Source organism: Mobula birostris, chromosome 21, assembly GCF_030028105.1.
Source record: "Mobula birostris isolate sMobBir1 chromosome 21, sMobBir1.hap1, whole genome shotgun sequence".
Taxonomy (NCBI): Eukaryota; Metazoa; Chordata; class Chondrichthyes; order Myliobatiformes; family Myliobatidae; genus Mobula; species Mobula birostris.
Window position 1 is genome coordinate 16,759,208 of NC_092390.1, and position 22,153 is coordinate 16,781,360.

The 22,153-nt window shown below is 47.8% G+C and overlaps 1 protein-coding gene across 1 annotated transcript in view; it reads right to left on the minus strand.

Annotated features, from left to right (window-relative positions):
- Positions 1–7,088: 7,088 nt before the first annotated feature.
- Positions 7,089–22,153, minus strand: part of LOC140185997 (solute carrier family 2, facilitated glucose transporter member 5-like) — a 49,834-nt gene continuing 34,769 nt past the window's right edge. Inside the window, exons 9-13 of the mRNA XM_072239822.1 lie at positions 21,539–21,640; positions 17,703–17,772; positions 11,310–11,437; positions 8,590–8,866; positions 7,089–7,198 (exon numbers count right to left, since the gene is read on the minus strand). Coding sequence (XP_072095923.1) covers positions 8,612–8,866; positions 11,310–11,437; positions 17,703–17,772; positions 21,539–21,640 — 555 coding nt within the window. The 3' untranslated portion in view covers positions 7,089–7,198; positions 8,590–8,611. The remainder of the gene's footprint in view (positions 7,199–8,589; positions 8,867–11,309; positions 11,438–17,702; positions 17,773–21,538; positions 21,641–22,153) is intronic.

The window sequence follows — 22,153 nt, forward strand, 5'->3', positions numbered from 1 at the left end:
GGACCTCAGTAAGTCAGGCAGCATCAGACCTGCTGAGTTTCTTCAGCACTTTGTGTTTGTTGCTTGATATTTTCAGCATCTGCAGAATCTCTTGTGTTTAGTCCTATATGACTGCCCCCCACCTTTTTACTTGTCACCCCGTCCCTGTGTTTGAGATATTCCATCTCATATTAATGTCAGTAAAACTGCCTCTTACTCTCTGAACTCCAAAGAGTACAGCTGTAATTTATTAAACTGCTTGGGAAAGGGCACCCCTCTCACTCCATGAATTAGCCCAGTGAAACAAACAACCTGCTTGAGGCAATCATTGGGTCAAGCAGAATCTGTGGGGAAAGGGCACAGTTGACGTTTCAGGTCAAAACCTTATATCAGGACTTCTCGGTTTCGACTGTTCCTTTCCCCCTCATTCAAATGTTCGAGCTGCTGAGTTCTTCCAACAGGTTCCTTGTTGCTCCAGGTTCCAGCATTCGCGGTCTCCCCACATTACTCTTCCACAGCGAAGTCTCTTCAATGTATGCTGATTTTGAAGGGACGTTCCTCCCACTGGCCACCCCCCTCTCTCCAATCTCAGTCCTGATGCAGGGATCCAACCCACAACGTTGACATTTAGCCCTGCGCTCTGCACACTTCCACTTCCGAACACTGGTTTGTGGTCTGCTGTTGAATCTGCTTCCAACCCTTGAACCAGCAGCCTCTCCCAGGTCGCCATGGCACTAGAAACACTCTCTCTCCGTCCACTTGATCAACCCTGTGCCTGATCATTGGACACACCGTTAAATTTGAGTTTTTTGGCAAGGTAATGAGAGAGGTTGATGAAGGTGGGTCAGTGGATGTTGTCTACATGGGTTTTAGTAAGGTGTTTGACGAAGTCCTTCATGGGAGACTAATCCAGGAGATTAAGATGCATGGGATCCGCGGCAGATGCCTGTTTGGAATCAGAACTGCCTTGTGCATAGAAGATAGCGGGTAGTGGTTGAAGGGAGTTATTTGAGCTGCACGTCTGTAGCCCAGATAAATGTGCGCTATTGCACCTTGGTAGGGCAAAGTCCTTAACAGTGTTGCTGAACAAAAAAATCTTGGGATCCAAGTTCATAGTTCCTTGAAAGTGGCTACACAGGTTGATAAGATGGGGTTAAGAAGGTTTATGGAATGCTTGTTTTTATTAGTCGAGGCATTAATTTCAAAAGTCAGGAGGTTATGCTACAACCTTATAAAACTCTGGTTTGGCCACATCTGGAATATTGCACACAGTTCTGGTTGCTCCGCTATAGGAAGGATGCTGAACATAGAAACATAGAAAATAGGTGCAGGAGTAGGCCATTCAGCCCTTCGAGCCTGCACCGCCATTCAGTACGCTCATGGCTGATCATCCAACTCAGAACCCTGTACCTGCCTTCTCTCCATACCTCCGATCCCTTTAGCCACAAGGGCCATATCTAACTCCTTCTTAAATATAGCCAATGAACTGGCCTCAACTGTTTCCTGTGGCAGAGAATTCCACAGATTCACCACTCTCTGTGTGAAGAAGTTTTTCCTCATCTCGGTCCTAAAAGGCTTCCCCTTTATCCTCAAGCTGTGAGCCCTCGTACTGGACTTCCCCAACATCAGGAACAATCTTCCTACATCTAGCCTGTCCAATCCCTTTAGAATTTTATACATTTCAATAAGATTCCTCCTCAATCTTCTAAATTCCAAAAAGTATAAGCCTAGCCAATCCAGTCTTTCATCATATGAAAGTCCTGCCATCCCAGGAATTAATCTGGTGAACCTTCTTTGTACTCCCTCTATGGCAAGAATGTCTTTCCTCAGATTAGGGGACCAAATCTGCACACAATACTCTAGGCGTGGTCTCACCAAGGCCTTGTACAACCGCAGTAGTACCTCCCAGCTCCTGTACTCAAATCCTCTTGCTATGAATGCCAGCATACCATTCGCCTTTTTCACCGCCTGCTGTACCTGCATGCCCACTTTCAATGACTGGTGTACAATGACACTCAGGTCTTGTGGCACCTCCCCTTTTCCTAATCGTCCACCATTCAGATAATAATATGTTTTCCTGTTCTTGCCACCAAAGTGGATAACCTCACATTTATCCACATTAAATTGCATCTGCCATGAATCTGCCCACTCACCTAATCTATCCAAGTCACCCTGCATCCCCTTAGCATCCTCCTTACAGTTAACATAGAAACATAGAAAACATAGAAAATAGGTGCAGGAGTAGGCCATTCGACCCTTCGAGCCTGCACCGCCATTTATTATGATCATGGCTGATCATCCAACTCAGAACACCGCCCCAGCCTTCCCTCCATACCCCCTGACCCCCGTAGCCACAAGGGCCATATCTAACTCCCTCTTAAATATAGCCAATGAACTGGCCTCAACTGTTTCCTGTGGCAGAGAATTTCACAGATTCACCACTCTCTGTGTGAAGAAGTTTTTCCTAATCTCGGTCCTAAAAGGCTTCCCCTCTATCCTCAAACTGTGACCCCTCGTTCTGGACTTCCCCAACATCGGGAACAATCTTCCTGCATCTAGCCTGTCCAATCCCTTTAGGATCTTATACGTTTCAATCAGATCCCCCCTCAATCTTCTAAATTCCAACGAGTACAAGCCCAGTTCATCCATTCTTTCTTCATATGAAAGTCCTGCCATCCCGGGAATCAATCTGGTGAACCTTCTCTGTACTCCCTCTATGGCAAGGATGTCTTTCCTCAGATTAGGGGACCAAAACTGCACACAATACTCCAGGTGTGGTCTCACCAAGGCCTTGTACAACTGCAGTAGTACCTCCCTGCTCCTGTACTCAAATCCTCTCGCTATAAATGCCAGCATACCATTCACCTTTTTCACCGCCTGCTGTACCTGCATGCCCACTTTCAATGACTGGTGTATAATGACACCCAGGTCACGTTGCACCTCCCCTTTTCCTAATCGGCCACCATTCAGATAATAATCTGTTTTCCTATTTTTGCCACCAAAGTGGATAACTTCACATTTATCCACATTAAATTGCATCTGCCATGAATTTGCCCACTCACCCAACCTATCCAAGTCACCCTGCATCCTCTTAGCATTCTCCTCACAGCTAACACTGCCGCCCAGCTTTGTGTCATCCGCAAACTTGGAGATGCTGCATTTAATTCCCTCATCCAAGTCATTAATATATATTGTAAACAACTGGGATCCCAGCACTGAGCCTTGCGGTACCCCACTAGTCACCGCCTGCCATTCTGAAAAGGTCCTGTTTATTCCCACTCTTTGCTTCCTATCTGCTAACCAACTCTCCACCCACACCAATACCTTACCCCCAATACCGTGTGCTTTAAGTTTGCACACTAATCTCCTGTGTGGGACCTTGTCAAAAGCCTTCTGAAAATCCAAATATACCACATCCACTGGTTCTCCCCTATCCACTCTACTAGTTACATCCTCAAAAAATTCTATGAGATTGGTCAGGCATGATTTTCCTTTCACAAATCCATGCTGACTTTGTCCGATGATTTCACCGCTTTCCAAATGTGCTGTTATCACATCTTTGATAACTGACTCTAGCATTTATCCCACCACCGATGCCAGGCTTACCGGTCTATAATTCCCCGGTTTCCCTCTCCCTCCTTTTTTAAAAAGCGGGGTTACATTAGCCACCCTCCAATCCTCAGGAACTAATCCAGAATATAAAGAGTTTTGAAAAATTATCACTAATGCATCCACTATTTCTTGTGCTACTTTCTTAAGCACTCTGGGATGCAGACCATCTGGCCCTGGGGATTTATCTACCTTCAATCCCTTCAATTTACCTAACACCCCTTCCCTACTAACATGTATTTCCCTCAGTTCCTCCATCTCACTGGACCCTCTGTCCCCTACTATTTCCGGAAGATTATTTATGTCCTCCTTAGTGAAGACAGAACCAAAGTAGTTATTCAATTGGTCTGCCATGTCCTTGTTCCCCATGATCAATTCACCTGTTTCTGACTGTAAGGGACCTACATTTGTCTTAACCAATCTTTTTTCTTTTCATATATCTATAAAAGCTTTTACAGTCAGTTTTTATGTTCCCTGACAGCTCCCTCTCATAATCTTTTTTCCCCTTCCTAATTAAGCCCTTTTTCCTCCTCTGCTGGACTCTGAATTTCTCCCAGTCCTCAGGTGTGCTGCTTTTTCTGGCTAATTTGTATGTTTCTTCTTTGGAATTGATACTATCCCTAATTTCCCTTGTCAGCCATGGGTGCACTACCTTCCCTGGTTTATTCTTTTGCCAAACTGGGATGAGCAATTGTTGCAGTTCATCCATGCAATCTTTAAATGCTTGCCATTGCATATCCACCGTCAACCCTTTAAGTGTCATTTGCCAGGCTATTTTAGCTAATTCACGTCTCATACCTTCAAAGTTACCCTTCTTTAAGTTCAGAACCTTTGTTACTGAATTAACTATGTCACTCTCCATCTTAATGAAGAATTCCACCATATTATGGTCACTCTTACCCAAAGGGCCCCGCACGACAAGCTTGCTAACTAACCCTTCCTCATTGCTCAATACCCAGTCCAGAATGGCCTGCTCTCTAGTTGGTCCCTCGACATGTTGATTCAGAAAACTATCCCGCATGCATTCCAGGAAATCCTCTTCCTCAGCACCCTTACCAATTTGGTTCACCCAATCTATATGTAGATTGAAGTCGCCCATCATAACTGCTGTTCCTTTACTGCACGCATTTCTAATTTCCTGTTTAATGCCTACTCCAACCTCACTACTACTGTTAGGTGGCCTGTACACAATTCCCACCAGCGTTTTCTGACCCTTAGTGTTATGCAGCTCTACCCATATCGATTCCACATCCTCCTGGCTAATGTCCTTCCTTTCTATTGTGTTAATCTCCTCTCTAACCAGCAATGCCACCCCACCTCCTTTTCTTTCATGTCTATCCCTCCTGAATATTGAATATCCCTGAATTTTGAGCTCCCATCCTTGGTCACCCTGGAGCCATGTCTCTGTGATCCCAACTATATCATATTCATTAATAACTATCTGCACATTCAATTCATCCACCTTGTTACGAATGCTCCTTGCATTGACACACAAAGCCTTCAGGCGCGCTTTTACAACACTCTTAGCCCTTATACAATTATGTTGAAAAGTGTCCCTTTTTGATTTTTGCCCTGGATTTGTCGGCCTGCCACTTTTACTTTTCACCTTACTACTTTTTGCTTCTACCCTCATTTTACACCCCTCTGTCTCTCTGCACTTGTTCCCATCCCCCTGCCACATTAGTTTAAATCCTCCTGAACAACAGTAGCAAACGATCCCCCTAGGACATTGGAGAGGGTGCAGAAGAGGTTTACCCGGATGCTGCCGGATTTCTCTGGAGCGTCGGAGGCTGAGGGGAGAACTCATAAAGTTTACAAATTATGAGAGGCATAGATAGAGTGGGCAGAGAGTATCGGTTTCCCAAGGTTGAAATGTCTAATACCAAAAGGCATCCATTGAGGGTGAGAGGAGATAGGTTCAGGAGGGATGCGAGGGGTAAGTTTTTTACTCAGAGAGTGGTGGTTGCCTGGAATGCGCTGCCTGGTATAGTGGTAGAGGCAAATACATTAGAGACATTTAAGAGATGTTTAGATAGGCACAGGAATGTGTTGAAGATGGAGAGATATGAACATGGTGTAGGTAGGAAGGATTAGAGTTTTTGATTTTCTTCTTAACTGGGTCAGCACAACATTGTGGGCCAAATGGCCTGTTTCTGTACCATACTGTACTGTTCTATGTTCTAAATCCAAGGAGAACTGTGCTGGCCTCTACAACACCACAGAAGTGAAGGTCCTGAAGTGAACTTGGAAAATGAGAGCAGACCTCCTCACTGGAGTTTACAAAATCATGAGGGGTATGAATCATAGAAATCTACCGCACATTACAGGCCCTTCGGCTCACAATGTGCAGACTCTAGAAACTGCCTAGAGTTACCCTACCGCTTAGCCCTCTATTTTTCTAAGCTCCATGGACCTATCTAAGACTCTTAAAATACCCTGTTGTATCCACCTCCGCCACTGTCGCTGGCAGTGCGTTCCACACACCCACCACCCTCTGTGAAAAAACTTACCTCTGACATCCCCCTTGTACCTACTTATAAGCACCTTTAAACTATGCCCTCTTGTGTTAGCCATTTCAGCCCTGGGAAAAAGACTCTGACTATCCACACGATCAATGCTTCCCATCATCTTACACACCTCTGTCAGGTCACCACTCATCCTCCGTTGCTCCAAGGAGAAAAGGCCAAGTTCATTCAACCTGTTCTCATAAGGCATGCTCTCCAATCCAAGCAACATCCTTGTAAATCTCCTCTGCACTCCCTGTATACGGATAAGATGGATGGTCATAGTCTTTTCCCCGGGGTTGGAGAGGCCAAAACTGGAGGGGATAGAAACAAGACAAGAAGGGAGAGATTGAAAAGAGACCCAAGAAGTAACTTCTTCACACAGAGGGCAGTGAGTACCTGGAATGAGTTACCAGAGGTAGTGGTCGAGGCAGATCCAACTGTAAGATTTGAGGCATTTGAATAGGTGTGTGGAGGAGAGGGGCTTAGAGGGCCATGGGCTGAATGCAGACAACTGTGATTAGCAGTGAGGATGCTGTGGTCGGCAAGGACCAGTTGGGCTGAAGGGCCTGTTTCTGTGCTGTGTTACTCTCTGACTAAATTGCTTCCAATTCTCGTTGACTATCATCTCTTGGATATTCTCCCTCAGACACAAGAGATCTTGGAATCTGGAGCAAAAATACAAACTGCTGGAGGAACTCAGCAGGTGAGAAACATCTGTGGGGGTATGGACAGTTGATTTGGGTCGAGACCCTGCTCTTGGACTGATCGCTTGAGAAGGATTTCATTAAATTACACAAGACAACATGTTGGTAAAACATCAGTATCCTTTATATAGAAACAGTGCCTTACATTTGTGAGTAATGTCCACCATTTCAGGATTTTCCACACACTTCTCTGCCAGTGTGATGCTGAAAACATGGGAGAGGATTGTGCTCAGCTCGATCTCACTGGCAGTAAGGTCTCACAACTGGAAATAAGATTCTACCACTGGCAATGAGGCCTCATTATTGGAAATAAAGTTCCACCACAAGTAATGAGGTCCTGTCACTGGCAATGAGGTCATCCATTGAAATGAAGATGAAAAACCTGCAGATGCTAGGAATCTGAAATAAAAACAAAAAGATGTTTGGAACACTCACCAGGTTGGACAGTGTGGGTGGAGAGAGGCACAGAGTCAATACTTGGTGTTGCCTGTCCATACTGGAGAGAGGCTTTACCAGCTCTGATGACTGTTTCTCTCTCTCCACAGATGCCATCAGACACACTGAGTGTTGTCTGCACTGCGCTGCTATGTGTTAAACTGAAATTGGTTGGTTGATAAGCACGGACCCACTCACATCAGGCAGACCGTCCCAGCTCTATTCCAGCTGTGTCTGCCCACTCAACAGAGTCATCAGCTGTGCAAGGAGCTCCTTAAACTCACAAAATGTTTAACTCCAAAGTGAGAGTGTTCCATTCTGGAATGGCAGCCCCAGCCCTGGGATAGACAATAGATGGGATGGGATAGCCCAGGAAGTGGTGACCTCCCGACACTGGTGCAGCCTGTGGTTTGCAGGAGGGAGGGCTGAGGAAGAGGGGTTCATGAGGAGGGAGAGGAGGATCGAGGTGTGGACATTGAGGGTGAAGATGATGTGGGAAAGATGAGGAGGGAGGCAAGAGACATACATACTACTGCAACCACACACAAAATCCTGGTCAGGCAGCATCTATGGAGGGGAGAAAACAGTCAATGTTTTGAGCCAAGACCCTTCACCGGGACTGGAAAGGAAAAGACAGAACCCAGAATAAGATCAAGGAGTAGAAGCTGGCAGGTGATAGTTGAGTCCAGGTGAGGGGGAAGGTGGGTGAGTAGAGGAGGTAGAGGTGGATGAAGTAAGAAGCTGGAAGGTGATAGTCAGAAGATGTAAAGGGCTGAAGAGGAATCAGGTGGGAGGGGATAGTGGGCCACGGGAGAAAGAGGTGCTGTAGGGAAGTGGTTTCAACTTTAGCAACCGCACACTGGTGTGACCCAGTGCAGGGACAGGGTGTGGAGGTGAGGGACATTCTTGTAAATTAGCACCTGCGCAGCAACAAACAGTACAGGAAATGGAATCTTTCTGTTCATAGGACCAAGACAAAAGAGTAGAATTAGGCCATTCAGCCCATTTAGTCTGCTTTGCAATTCCATCATTCCCTCTCAACCCCATTCTCTTGCCTTCTCTCCAGAACCTTTGACGCCCTGACAAATCAAGGATCTATCAATATCTGTTTTAAATTTATCCAATGACTTTGCCTCCACAGCCATCTGTAGCAATGAATTCCACAGATTCACCACAATCTGGCTAAAGAAATTCCTCCTCATCTCTGTCCTAAAGGGATGTACTTCTATTTTGAGCTGTGCCCTCTGGTCATAGACTCCGCCACTACAGAAAACATACTCTCTCCACCCACTCTATCCAGGCCTTTCAATATTCCATTGGTGCATCTGTTCAGCGCATCTTGCCCGAATTCATACCTCTGCCTGCTGAGGCTGCTTCCTAGAAAAATCTGGAACTCTCAATGAATGAAGAACTAGAATCTAGCGTCCCGTATCCACTGAACTTCTTCAGCTGGAGCTCATCGGGTGACATGCGGGACGTGGACGAACTTGACACTGGGTGACTGACAGAGAACATCTGGCTGATCTCCATGAAGGTCTTGTTCTTGGTCTCAGGAATGACCAAGTGGACATAGATGCAGACGAGCCAGCAAATGCCACAGAAGACCAGGTAGCAGTAGGCACCGGCAGACATCTGGGAAAACAGAGAGGGGGTTCACAGCTCAGAATGGGTCACGGGTTATTATTGTCAGACGTACCGAGATGCAGTGGGAAGCTTTTGTTTGCCTGCCTTCCAGACGGATCATTCCATCAAGGAAGTAAAACGAAAACCAGAAAGCAGCATGTACTGTTACAGTTACACAGTACAGTGGTAGTACATGACATGTTACTGAGTATGTTATACTGTGCATGTTATTTATTAACATTCTAATTGGCTGCATCACCATCTGGTATGGAGGCGTCAATGCACAGGATCAGAAAAAGCTGCAGAGGGTTGTAAACTCAGCCAGTTCCATTGCAGGCACTAACCTCCCCACCACCACCAAGGACATCTTCCAAAGGCGATGTCTCAAAAAGGCAGCATCCATCATGAAGGACCTCCACCGTCCAGAACATGCCCTCTGGGAGGAGGTAAAGGAGGCTGAAGACATACGGGGTGGCTGCTTATTTGGGAGAACTCTTAAAGAACAAAAAAACTAATCGTGAAAATAGACGGGATTCCCTTCGTTTATGCTGTGTAATTGGGAGACGGTTGACGAACAGTTTCTAACTCACGTTAGTCACGTGTAATTGTGTGACCATTAGACACTACACCATGCTGACAGCAAACAGATTTTTACTTCTGTTCAAAAAGCAGTAAAGTTTGTCACTGATAGTTCACGAGAAATAAGCGGTAAGACAATTTGGAACCGTTTTGCTCTCTGCGGTTTCAAGCATTCATGCCTGGAGATGCCAGAAACTGCCAGGAGTGAAAATGAAACAATTCACTACTTCAACAATTTAGGACCTACGAAGAATTTGAAGGTGTCGACAATCATCTTGAATGTTACAATGAAAATGAAGATTTGGAGGATGTAATCATCGAAAACATTGTATGAAGGCAGTCCAATATTTGCATTAGGTATATGCATTGAGTTTGTTCATTTGCAGTCAATCAAAAGAACATGGCAACATACACAGTACAAATTCCTCTATTAATAACTATCAGGAACTAATACAATTTCATAGTATTGTAGTAGTATTGGTAGTGTTCTAATATGTTCTGTATTTCATTTAAATACATAATTTGTTACTCAGTTAAGCAACAGTTCATATTTTTTATACCTTTTAAACTATTTCCATGAGGGTTCAGCTAATTGGGGCAGCCACTTAATTGGACCAAAATGTATTGTCTCTGATGTCTCAGTTAACTGGAATCCTCTGTAGTTGCAATTATGCAACTCTGTCGAGTATTCCTGTTTCTATCACACAGTGAGGTGGTTTGTTATATCGGACTTCTGCAACAGGGGTCACTGCGTCCAACATAGTGAGACACTAGTTTTAAGATGACCACATGTTTAACATGGTTTCAAAGAGTGGCAAGGCAGTGTAAACACTTTACAGCACCTGCGACTGGGATTCAATTCCCACTGCGATGTGGGAAGGAGTCTGGAAGGAGTTTGCATATTCTCCCTGTGATTGTGGCTTTCCTCCCACATTCCAAACGTGTACGGGTTAGTAAGTTCTGGGGACACTATGGGGGCACTTGCGAACTGCCCCTTCATATCCTCGTATTGCGCTGGCTATTGAGGCCAATGACACATTTCACTGTATTTTTCAATGTGTCGACATGCACAGTACAGGTACAACACTCCTGTTTACAATGTAGTACAATACACCACGTATCTGACTGATCGTTTCCACGGATGCTGCCCGACCTGCTGAGTTCCTCCAGCGTGTTGTGAGTGTTGCAATACACCACGTATTATTGGTTAACGACACTTGCTGGGTGTAACCCTTCCCTACAACAGTGTATTAGCACCTAAAACACCTCAGTCTGTGTTATCTGATAATACACCATGTGGTAGCAGATGTAACAATCCTGCTTACAGTGTACAGGTCTCATGAAATACAGAGTACAGCACACTTTTATAGATTAGATAGATAGATTTATTAGTGATGTACATTGAAACCTACAAGGGGTGATTGATAAGTTCGTGGCCTAAGGTAGAGGGAGTCAATTTTAGAAAACCTAGCACATTTATTTTTCAACATAGTCCCCTCCTACATTTACACACTTAGTCCCGTGGTCACGGAGCATACGGATCCCTTCTTTGTAGAAGTGGTCCACAGCAGGGGTGATCGATAAATTCGTGGCCTAAGGTAGAAGGAGATGAGTTATACATCTCTCGTTACATGCACGTGCAGTTCAACTCTTTGAGTGAAAATGCAGAAAGTTTGAAGTTAATAACTCATTTCCATCCATGTGATAAATAGATCTGAATCAGGCAATGCTCATGGGAGGGATTTAGGACTTTGAGGGCAATCAGCAGGGGGGCGACAATTGTGGGCTGCTCCCAACACAATGCAAACAACACATTTCACCGTACATGTGATGAACAAATCTGAACCCGGACCAGCTGCAGTAAAGCACCGACCTGCAGGAAGGGGAAGACAAAGCCCACGGTGAAGTTGGAGAGCCAGTTGAGGGAGCCTCCCACGATGTAGGCCGCCGACCGGTGGGATTGGGTGAACAGCTCTGCTGTCATCAGGAAGGGGACGCCCGCTGGAAGAGCAACATGGTGGGCAGGGGAAGAGCCGGGGGGGGGTGGGGGAGGATGTGTGGGAGAGAGAAAGGAAGTGGTAGATAAAGAGAGTGGGAGAAGAGAACAGAGTGAGTGTGGGAGATAATGGGTCAAATAGAGAGAATGTGGGACAAGGAGACAGCAAGTAAATGAGTGGGGAGGAGAGAGGGAGAGAGATCAAAGAGGGTGGGAATGGAGAGAATGTAAAAGGAGAAAGAGAGAGAGCGAGAGAGTCAGCAGTCAGGCCATAGGAGAAGAAAGTAAAAGAAAATGGAAGGATGGAAAAATGGTAGGGGAGGGTGGGAGGGACAGGAGGGTATGAGAGAGGGAATGGAGGGGTGGGAGGGGGAGAGGAGGAGGTGCGGGAGGGAGAGGAGAGAGTGGGAAGGGAGAGAAGGAGAGGAGGATGTGGGGGGGAGTGAAAGGGGAGAGGAGGGGGTGGGAGAGGTGGGGGCAGTGAGGGGAATGGGAATGGAGAGGGATGGAGGGGAACGGAGAGGAGAATGTAAGGAATGAGGGGGAATGAGAGAGGGAGTGGGTAGTGAGAGAGTGAGGGTGGGGAGTGAGCGGATGAAGAGGTGGAGGAGGGAGGGCAGGAGTTAGAGTTGAAGAAGATGAGAGACAGCGTTAGACAGCAGATGCAAACCAATAGACGAGGAGGAAGAGGAGGGGAGCGGGGTAGGCAGTCACAGCCAGATGAGGCAGGGACGAGAGGGAGGAGGGTGATGAGAGACAGAAGTCGGTTAACAGAAGCAATGGCGCTGACCCACTCCCACAGATCACACAACCCATGGTACAAAAAACCTGCTCTCTGACAAACAGCACCAGGAAGACGTGGATAATCCAGGCATGGCAGCATGGAAGTTAATGTAACGTCTTTACTGCACCAGCAACTGGGCTTCAATTCCTGCCAATGTCTGTGAGGAGTTTGTACGTTCTCCCCATGACTGTGTGGGTTTCCTCCGGGTGCTCTGGTTTCCTCCCACAGTCCAAAGGCGTATGAGATAGTAGGTCACATGTGTAAATGGGCAATGCAAGCTTGCTGGCTGAACGGCCTGTTACCATGTTGTATCTCTAAATAAATCCTCCAATGAGTACACAAAGGTCTGTGTTCCTGGTAACTTGAGGAAACTGCATCCCCCAGTACTGCCTGTGGGAGGTAGGTGTTGGGGAAGGGATGTTACTGAATAGACGTATGGGCCCCCTCTGCCCCCATCTTACTCAACCCTTCCACAGATACATACGTCAAACTCGGAGATTACAGAGAAAGCAAGCTCATCTGTGACACAGGGCCGTCCAGCTCCGCACTTACTTAACGGAGATGGAGACAGTGATCTAATCTAACATGCAGAGGGTGAGTTCAACAACAATTTAGCCCAGATTTGCATCAGTTTTGCATAATGGCCATGGCAGAATTTAATGTGATAAAATGGATCCGAACCCAGAGTTGAATGCTATTGTTCATTAAGAATAAAGAAGAAGATATATTCATCATTGTTTATAAACAATGATGCATGGAAAGGACTAATTAAAGATGTAATTACACTGAATACATTCTCTGTTGTAAATGTAATATATTCTTCATGGACAGTACCGATACATCAACTACCTAAAACAGCGGCACCCACATTTATCATTCCGAGGTGCCCCTGTTATACTGCGTTCTGCGCCTTCAATCAGACCAGCCAGGAACAGTGCGGAATTCACTGAGGTGACAGAAGATAGAACAGTACAGGCCCTTCAGCCCACCATGTTGTGCTGACCTTTTAACCTACTCCATGATCAATCTAACCCAGATAGTCCTCCATTTTTCTTTCATCCATGTGCCTTTCTAAGGCTCTCTTAAACACCCCTGTTGTATTTTCCTTCTCTCTTGTGAGCGTGTTCCACTCACCTACCACCCTCTGTAGAAAAAATGTACCTCTGACTTCCTCCTATACAGTGCTTATAAAAAGATATTCACCACGCCCCCCCATGTTTCATTGTTTTACAACTTTGAATCAAAATGGATTTAATCAAAGTGTAAACAGATCCCGAGAAAACGTCTCTGGCTGTCTACTCTATGCCTCTTACCATCTTGTACACCTCTATCAAGTCACCTCTCATCCCCTTCACTCCAAACAGAAAAGCTCTAGTCTGCTCACCTATCCGCATAAGACCTGCTCTCTGATCTAGGCAGCATCCTGGTAAATCTCTTCTGCACCCTCCTTAAAGCTTCCACGTCCTTCCTATGTGTTGGCGTGTGGCCAAGTGGTTAAGGCATCAGTCTAGTGGTCTGAAGGTCGCTAGTTCGAGCCTCAGCTGAGGCAGCGTGTGTGTCCTTGAGCAAGGCACTTAACCACACATTGTTCTGTGATGATACCAGTGCCAAGCTGTATCGGTCCTAGTGCCCTTCCCTTGGACAACATCGGTGGTGTGGAGAGGGGAGACTTGCAGCTGCCGGTCTTCCATACAACCTTGCCCAGGCCCATGGTCTCGTGAGACTAACGGATGCCTATATCCTTCCCATAATAAGACGACCAGAACAGACCAAGTTTGGTGGTGCTGGAGAATTTAAAACTTCGCCTACCCCCTCTCCCCACTCAGTGTGGCTGGTACAAACCCCAGGACAGGATGGGCAAACTGTGTTCTCATCTGTAATAACAGGGCTGAGGGGGTCTGTGGAGTGGAGAGAATGTTTCCACTTGTGGGAAAGAGAGGATTCAGAGATCGCCAGTGTCAGAGAGTCAGCAAGGTACCTGACAGGGAATTCCAGAGAAACTCCTTTCTCTGGAGAGCGGTGGGAATGTGGAGCACACTCCCACGGGGAGGGGTGGGGTGTGTGGGTAGTGTTGATGTGTTGAAGAGGAGGCTGGAGAAGCAGAGAACAGGACAGAGGGTCACATGAATAGACTGAGAGGACAATAAGACATAGGAGCAGAATTAGGCCACTTTTCCCTCACAGTCTGGCCCACTATTTGATCATGGCTGATTTATTTTCCCTCTCAACCCCATTCTCCTGCCTTCTCTCCATAACCTTTCATACTCTTACTAATCAAGAACCTATCAACCTCCAGTTTAAATAAACACATTGACTTGGCCTCCACAGCAATCAGTAGCAATGAATTCCACAGATTCTCCACACTCTGGTGAAAGATATTCTTCCTCATATCTGTTCCTTGGAAGTCCTTGTATTCTGAGCTGTATCCCCTGGTCCTGGACTCTAAATGTGGATAAATGTGGATGTGGTTTGTATGGAGTGGATGGACTGCTTCTGTGCAATCCATGTTCGGGTCTAAAGGCTGATTTATACTTCTGCGTCAAATTGATGCCGTAGGTACGGCGTAGCCGCGAACCCTACGCAGAGCCGACGCGGATCCCTACGCTGTAGCCTGACGCGCACCTCTCCCAAAATGTAACTACGCGTCGTGGCGACGCAGACCGCAACAACTGTGATTGGTCCACTTGGTAGCATCGCATTTCCTCATACGCTGCAATAGCTTCCCATTGGGCGACTGAAGGGCAGGGAAGGAACTCTGGCTGCAGTGCTTTCCATAAAGCTTTACAGACCTCCGAAATTATGGAGGACACATTTCGCTTTTATGAAAAAGGACACTCACTTTAAACTTGTTTACCCCGAGAAAGACTACCATGACCATGAAGCCTTGCGCAGGCAGGTGTGTGCGCATGCGCGATGTGCCCGAATTGCAGAGCGACGCAGACACACCAACGCACAAGTATAAATGCTCACAACGCGCGTAGGCCACTTGAGTAGGTAACGGCGTCGAGTTGACGCACAAGTATAAATCAGCCTTAAGCCTTGCTGCTGAGCTATGCTGAGGCTCGAGTGAGGGAGCACCCCAGCGAATCAGAGGCTTCTTCAATCTGACGCCTCTGCCCACGGCAGCTCCTCCTCCAGTCTCCAGTCTCCAGACTCCGGATTTGCTGAGCACTGCAAACTCCTCGTCCAACAACCTGAGGAAGAAAACCTACAGGACACCACAGTGATGGCCTTCTCAATATGAGACTACTCTGAGCGATGTTAGAGCGCTCGTCTGGATGTGTGAGAGGGTGGAAAAGACCCTGAATGTCATGGGGAGTCTGCTGGTGTGAATGTTGGATCTAGCCACATTTATCTGGTCGAAGGCACACCATTGCAGCCCTCTACCTCCCTGTAGAATTCAGTCTCAATGCATTTCTAATCGGAAACTAAAGGTCAGCACACACAAAATGCTGGAGGAACTCAGCAGGGCAGACAGCAGAGAGAAATGAACAGTCGATGTTTCGGGCCGAGACCCTTCATCAAAATTCACTTGGAATCATCTATCACCTGCCAGCTCCAGTTCTCCTCCCTTCTCCCTACTCTTTTATTCTGGCTTCTGTCCACCTCCTGTCCAGCCTGTCGTTGGGCTGTGGGAGGAAACTGGAGCGCCACACGGTCACTGGGGGAACATGCAGACTCCACACAGACAGTATTGGAGGTCAGAATTGAACTGGGTTTCTCTGGAATTCAGAAGCAGTGGTGCTGTCTGATTGGTCTCCTCTACATCAGTACAACCGTGGGCTCCTGGATGGTGGGGAGGTGTCTGCAGTTGGATCGGCTCTAAGGCTTTCACTTAAAGAGGATGTGTTCTATGTAAGAGTGAGTGGCTCCTCTGTTCAGCTTTATGTCACGAGGACCCGGGAGAGAGGCTGGGCTGCTGACCGCGGAGACTGCAGGTGGACACCGTGTTGGTTGATAGTTTGCCTCCCGAGGTGGAGACAGGGAGATCAAAGAAGGGGACACAGGTTCTGGAAGTCACCTGTAGAACCTGCAACAAAGAAATCAGCCCCTGGAAGAAGACAGGATAAGAGGAGAGTGACTTAAAAGAGACCTGAAAGGTAATTTACTTACACAGAGGGCAGTGAGTACCTGGAATGAGCTGCCAGAGGAAGTGGTCGAGGCAGGTACAATTGCAACACTTGTGAGGTATTTGGATAGGTAGACGGAGGGGTGGGGTTTGGAGGGTTACAGACTGAACACGGGCAACTGGGATGAGCAGAGTTGGGCCAAAGGGCCTATTTCCAAGCTGCATGACTCTGTAACTTAGGGGGTCGGGCAGCGACTGTGGAGGCAGAAGGTGTAGGTTTATATTTCATGTCAAGCCCCTGCGTCGGACCGAGAGGGGCAGGAGAAGATTGCTGGTGTATAGCAGTGTGAGGGGAGGTGGGACAAAGGCTGGTAGGTGAGTGGTGAAACCAGCTGGGGAGAGGAATGATGGGCAGGCTAATCCAGGTGGGGGGGGGGGGTAGAGGGTCCTGCCGAAGAGTTTCGGCCCGAAACGTCAACTGTACTTCTTTCCACAGATGCTGCCTGGCCTGCTGAGTTCCTCCACCATTTTGTGTGTGTTGCTTGGATTTCCAGCATCTGAAGATTTTCTCTTGTTGGGGGTAGAGGGTGGAAGGGTGAACAAAAGGAAAGAAAACGAGGTGCGTACGGGTGCAGAGCATCGGGGAGGTGGGTCACCTGGATACAAGAAACTCAGTGTTCCTCCTGGCACTGTAAGTGCAGTGTGAGGTGTTCCTCCATTGTGCCTAGCGTCTCGGTAGCAACAGAGAAGGCCGAGGACGGCCGTGGGAGGAGAGCACCAGGAGTGAGGACCTGCACTCTGCTCACAACGACCAACTTGAGCTCCTGTGACTGGGTCGGAGTTCAACTTTCTATCCCTCTCCCCCACGCCAACACCCGGCTGCCCTTGGGCCTTCGCTGTGCTACACAGGAGCTTCTGGAAGGAGATTCAAAGTCGCCAGGTGAGTGGACACTGTGGGGCCAGGTTATAGCCACTGTTCCTACTTGAGGCTCGTCGGCCCACCCCTCTCTCCCTACACTGAGGAGAACACACGCGACTGGCCACCCTGGGGGAGGTTGGTGGGTTGCGGTAAGCAAGGGTGTGAGAAGGTGGGAGGGATGGAAGGGGTGGCTTGTGGTGGTAGAAAGTAGGAGGGTGTGAATGATGATGGGAAGGAAGGGGAGAGTGGTGGGAGGGTGATAGGATGGGGTGGGAGTGGATGGATGGTGATAAGGGGTAGGTTATGGTACAATGGGGTAAGAGGGGTGAACAACGGGTTGCAGTAAAAGGAGGGGGGAGGGTGAAATTGGGATGTGACAGCACAGGGTGGATAGTGATAGGATGCGGTCGGTTGTGATGGGAGGAGAGGAAAAAGGAAGGGTTGGGAGCCTGACATTAGGATAGGGTGGGTTTTGGTCTCAGACATCTGGCCTCGTACCTGGTCCGATGCAGAAGCCGGTGATGATCCCCACCACACAGGCGACACTAGCGTAGTGCATCCAGGGAACCTGGAACACAGCGAGAGTGGGAGTGAGTCAGTCACTGGTGCTTGCAGGTCACGGAGGGAGCGACTGCCAGACCACAGCCCACCCATGAGCTAATCCCACCCCCCGGGTCATATCCACCGCAACCAAACTCCACACGGTGTGATCCACAAAAACAGCGTGCGACAGTGGACCGAGAATAACGGTCAAAGCAACACACGCAAATGCTGGAGGAACTTGGCAGGTCAGGCAGCATCTGTGGAGAAGACGCTTTCAGGGCGAGATCGTTCATCAGGACTGGAACAAAAGATGAGAAGTCGGAGTGAGAAGGTGGGGGGAGGGGAGGAAGAGGTACAAGGCAGTGGATGATAGGTGAAACCGGGAGACGGGGAGGTGTTGAAGTAAAGAGCTGGGACATTATTCAGTGAAAGAGGTAAAGGGCTGGAGAAGGGGGAATCTAATAGACAGGGTAGAAGCCCATGGAAGAAATGGAAGGGGGGAAGAGCACCAGAGGGAGGTGATGGGCAGGTAAGAAGATAAGGTGAGAGAGGGAAACAGGAATGGGGAATAGTGAAGGAGAGGGAGTGCTATTACTGGAAGTTTGAGAAGTCGATGTTCATGCCATCACGTTGGAGGCTCCCCAGATGGAATATAAGGTGTTGCTCCTCCAACCTGAGTGTGGTCTCTGTGGCAATCGAGGGGGGCAGGGACTGACATGCCGGATTGGGGATGGGACCTGGTGTCCCTATCACAATCGCCGCCACAACTCCGCGATTCTCTCTCCACCGCCTGCAATCGATCCGTCCGAGCCAGAAAAAGCAGGATCTCCCGATAGCCACACATTTCAGTTCTACTTCCCATTCCCAATCCGACATGTCAGTCCATGAAGAGGCCACGCTCAGGCTGGAGAAGCAACACCCTACATTCCGTCTCGGTAGCCTCCAACCTGCTGGTGTGAACATCGATTTCTCAAACCTCTGGCAATTGCCCCCGCTCTCCTTCACCATTTCCCATTCCTGTTTCCCTCTCTTACCTGCCCATCACCTCCCTCTGGTGTTCCTCCCCCTTCCTTTTCTCCCATGGTCTTCAGTCCTCTCCTGTCAGATTCCCCCTTCTCCAGCCCTGTATCTCTTTCACCAGTTAACTTCCCAGCCCTTTACTTCACCCCTTCCCCTCTCCTATCACCTACCACCTTGTGCCTCTTCCTCCCCTTCCCCTCAGCTTCTTACTCTGACTTCTCATCTTTTTTTTCCCAGTCCTAATGAAGGGTCTTGGCCCGAACTGTTGACTGTATTCTCTCCATAGATGCTGCCTGGCCTGCTGAATTCCTCCAGCATCTTGTGTGTGTTGCTAATAATTTTCAATCACAGTTACCAAACCTTAATGATTTCAAGCAACTCGGGTCTTCTCTTAACCTTCTTCACTCTAACAGCACAAACCCTCCACCCTCACTCCGGTGTGGAATGTCCCCTTCTCCCCTCCCTCACAAGAGGCTCAACGATTCTACTGCTGGGACAGATGTCCAGCGGCTGAGGGCTGTTTCAGGACATCCTGAGATCAGGTAGAGCATGAAGGGCAGGAGTGGCCACTCTGACCCTCATCCCACCCCCTGCCCAAGGACAATTTGTCCCAGACCTCCCCACCTCCTGCCTGCCAGTCTCCCCATCACTCAAGTTCTGAAGAACCTATCTCCCTCTCCAATGATCTGGCCCCCATGAACAACACACAGTCTGCTGGAGGAACCTTGTGGGTTGATTCCAGTCAGAATCGGAATCAGGTTTATTATCACTGACGGTGGTGCAGTGGCCACTCCGGCGATGAATATCTGTTATCTGTCAAGTAGGATGCCGTGTACAATCCTGATTTGATGGAGACAGACGTGAGAAGTACGGAGGAACATCTGGAGAAACTTCTGAAATGCCTTTTTCGCTGCCGCTGCTACTGTGCGATCGAGAATCTCCGGAGGGGAAGGCCCCAAATCCTTGGCTTTGCCTATTGCCTGTTGCCTGTTGCCGGGGCCGGGGTCGAAACGCTCGGCAGAGATGGTGCTCAGTGCTCGGTGTCGGAGGGCTGGTTGGAGGCTCGAAGTTTTTGGATGGACTCAGAGTCGGACTGTGGTCGGGTGCTTCCAGGATGCTGCATCGGCAAGTTTGCGGCGCTGGAAACTCATGGCAGGGAGAGTTTCTCTTCCTTCTACCATCTGCTTGAGATGATGAGTCTATCGGGACTTTGAGACTTTTTTTTAACCATGCCATGGTCTGTTCTCTATCAAATTACGGTATTGCTTTGCATTGTTGTAACTATATGTTATAATTATGTGGTTTTTGTCAGTTTTAGTTGTGGTTTGTCTTGTGTTTCTGTGATATCATACTGGAAGAACATTGTATCATTTCTTAAAGCATGCATTACTAAATGACAATAAACGAGGACTGAGTGTCCTCATAATCTAATCTAATCTAATATGTCATGAAGTTTGTTGTTTTTGCAGCAGTTGTGGGTTACAATACATACGAAAATACATTAGTCAAGTCAAGATTATTGTCATTGGCTATGGAGCTGCTGTTGAGGGACCAGGTGAGATTACCGTAAGAAATACCATCCCATCACATCCACCCTACCCCACCTCCTCCCAACCCATCTGAATGTCAACCTCCTATCCCTTCTCTTTATCCACTCCCTCCCAGCCCATCACAATTGCACCCACACCTACATAAAACACAATTAATTACAACAAGAAACATAAAAATCTAAATAAGTAGCCCAAAAAGAGAAGAAAAATGAGTTAGTGTTCATAGGTTCATTCACTATTGAGAAACATTGAGTATGGGTGGTCAGGGTCCTGTATCTCCTCTCTGATGATAGTAATGAGAAGACAGCATGCCCTGGGTGGTCAGGTTTCCATATACCCATTGTATACCGTATATCGATACAGGATACGGCATGTCCTGGGGGCGGGCGGTGGTCAGAGTCCTGTATCCCCTCTCTGATGGCAGTAATGAGAAGGGGGCATGCCCTGGGTGGTCGGGGTCCTTAATAATGGATGCCTCCTTCTTGAGGCATCGCCTTTTGTAGATGTCCTCGATGGTGGGGAGGCAAGTGCTCATGATAGAGCTGGCTGAGTTTACAACCTTCTGCAGCTTTTTTCTGATCCTGTGCATCCCAGCATCTATGGGGGTAAAGGAACTGACGGCATTTCAGGTTGAAAATCTGCCTCAGGATCTAAAACACCAACAATACTTCTCTTGTCACAGATGCTGGTCAACCTGCTGAGTTTATCCAGACACTGTGTGTGACTCCAGATCCCAGCACGTACAGACTCTGGTGTCTCCATTGAGCCTCCTAACTTCCACGGGTAGGAGAGACCCAGAGATTCAGTACCCTCTGCAAAGTTCCTATGAACCTCAGCTTTAGATCACCATCTCCCAATGTTGTAACTGTAATGTATAATTAACCCACTGGGGATTTCTGGTGCCAAAATTTACTAACCCTAACCAATATGTCCTGGAATGTGGGAGGAAACTGGAGCGCCCAGAGGAAACCTACGTATTTATGGAGAGAACGTACAAACTCCTTAAAGACAGCTGGTGCAAATCGAACTAGGGCTCTGGTGCTGTAATAGTGTTTCACTAACTGTTACACTGTTGTGCTGCCTCTGAGTGCAGAACTCTCTTTCATTCTGGCTCAGCTTGGCAAGTGTGGAGCCGGAGGGTGGGTGGGAGCCTGGAGGGAGTGAAGTGCCTGCGTGCAGTGGTCAGTGCAGCTTTGTAAACACGTGCGAGACTGGAGTTACCTGAAGCAGTAACGTCATCGTTATGCCGGCACTGGACAATCCCATGAAGCTGAATCCACCAATCAGAAGCGGGCGTCTCCCCACCCTCTCGATGATTAAACTCTGAGTCACAAAGGGAACGCAAAGGTTGTGAACAATCATAAGACAAACTGTAGGAGCAGACTTAGACCATTGACTCTGCACTGTCATTCAATTGTGGCAGATTTATTTTCCCACTCAACCCCATTCTCCTGTCTTCTCCCAATAATCTCTAACACTTTCTAATCAAGAACAACAACCTCCGCTTTAAATATACTCAATGACTTGGTCTCCACAGCAAGGAATTTCACAGAAACACCATCCTCAGGCTTAAAAAAAATTCCTCCTCATCTCTGTTCTGAAGAGGCGTTCTTGTACTCTGAGGCTGTGCCCTCTGGTCCTAGACCCTCCCAAGACATTGGACAAGACCAATGTGCTCTATCAAATCCAATGCAGGGACCGCAGCAAATATTACGTCGGCCAAACTTGGAGGAAACTATCCACAATGATCCATGAACATCGACTGGCTGTGAAGCGGTATGACCAACTCTCCCTCGTCTCTACCCGTGGAGATCGAGAGGGGCACACATTCCACTG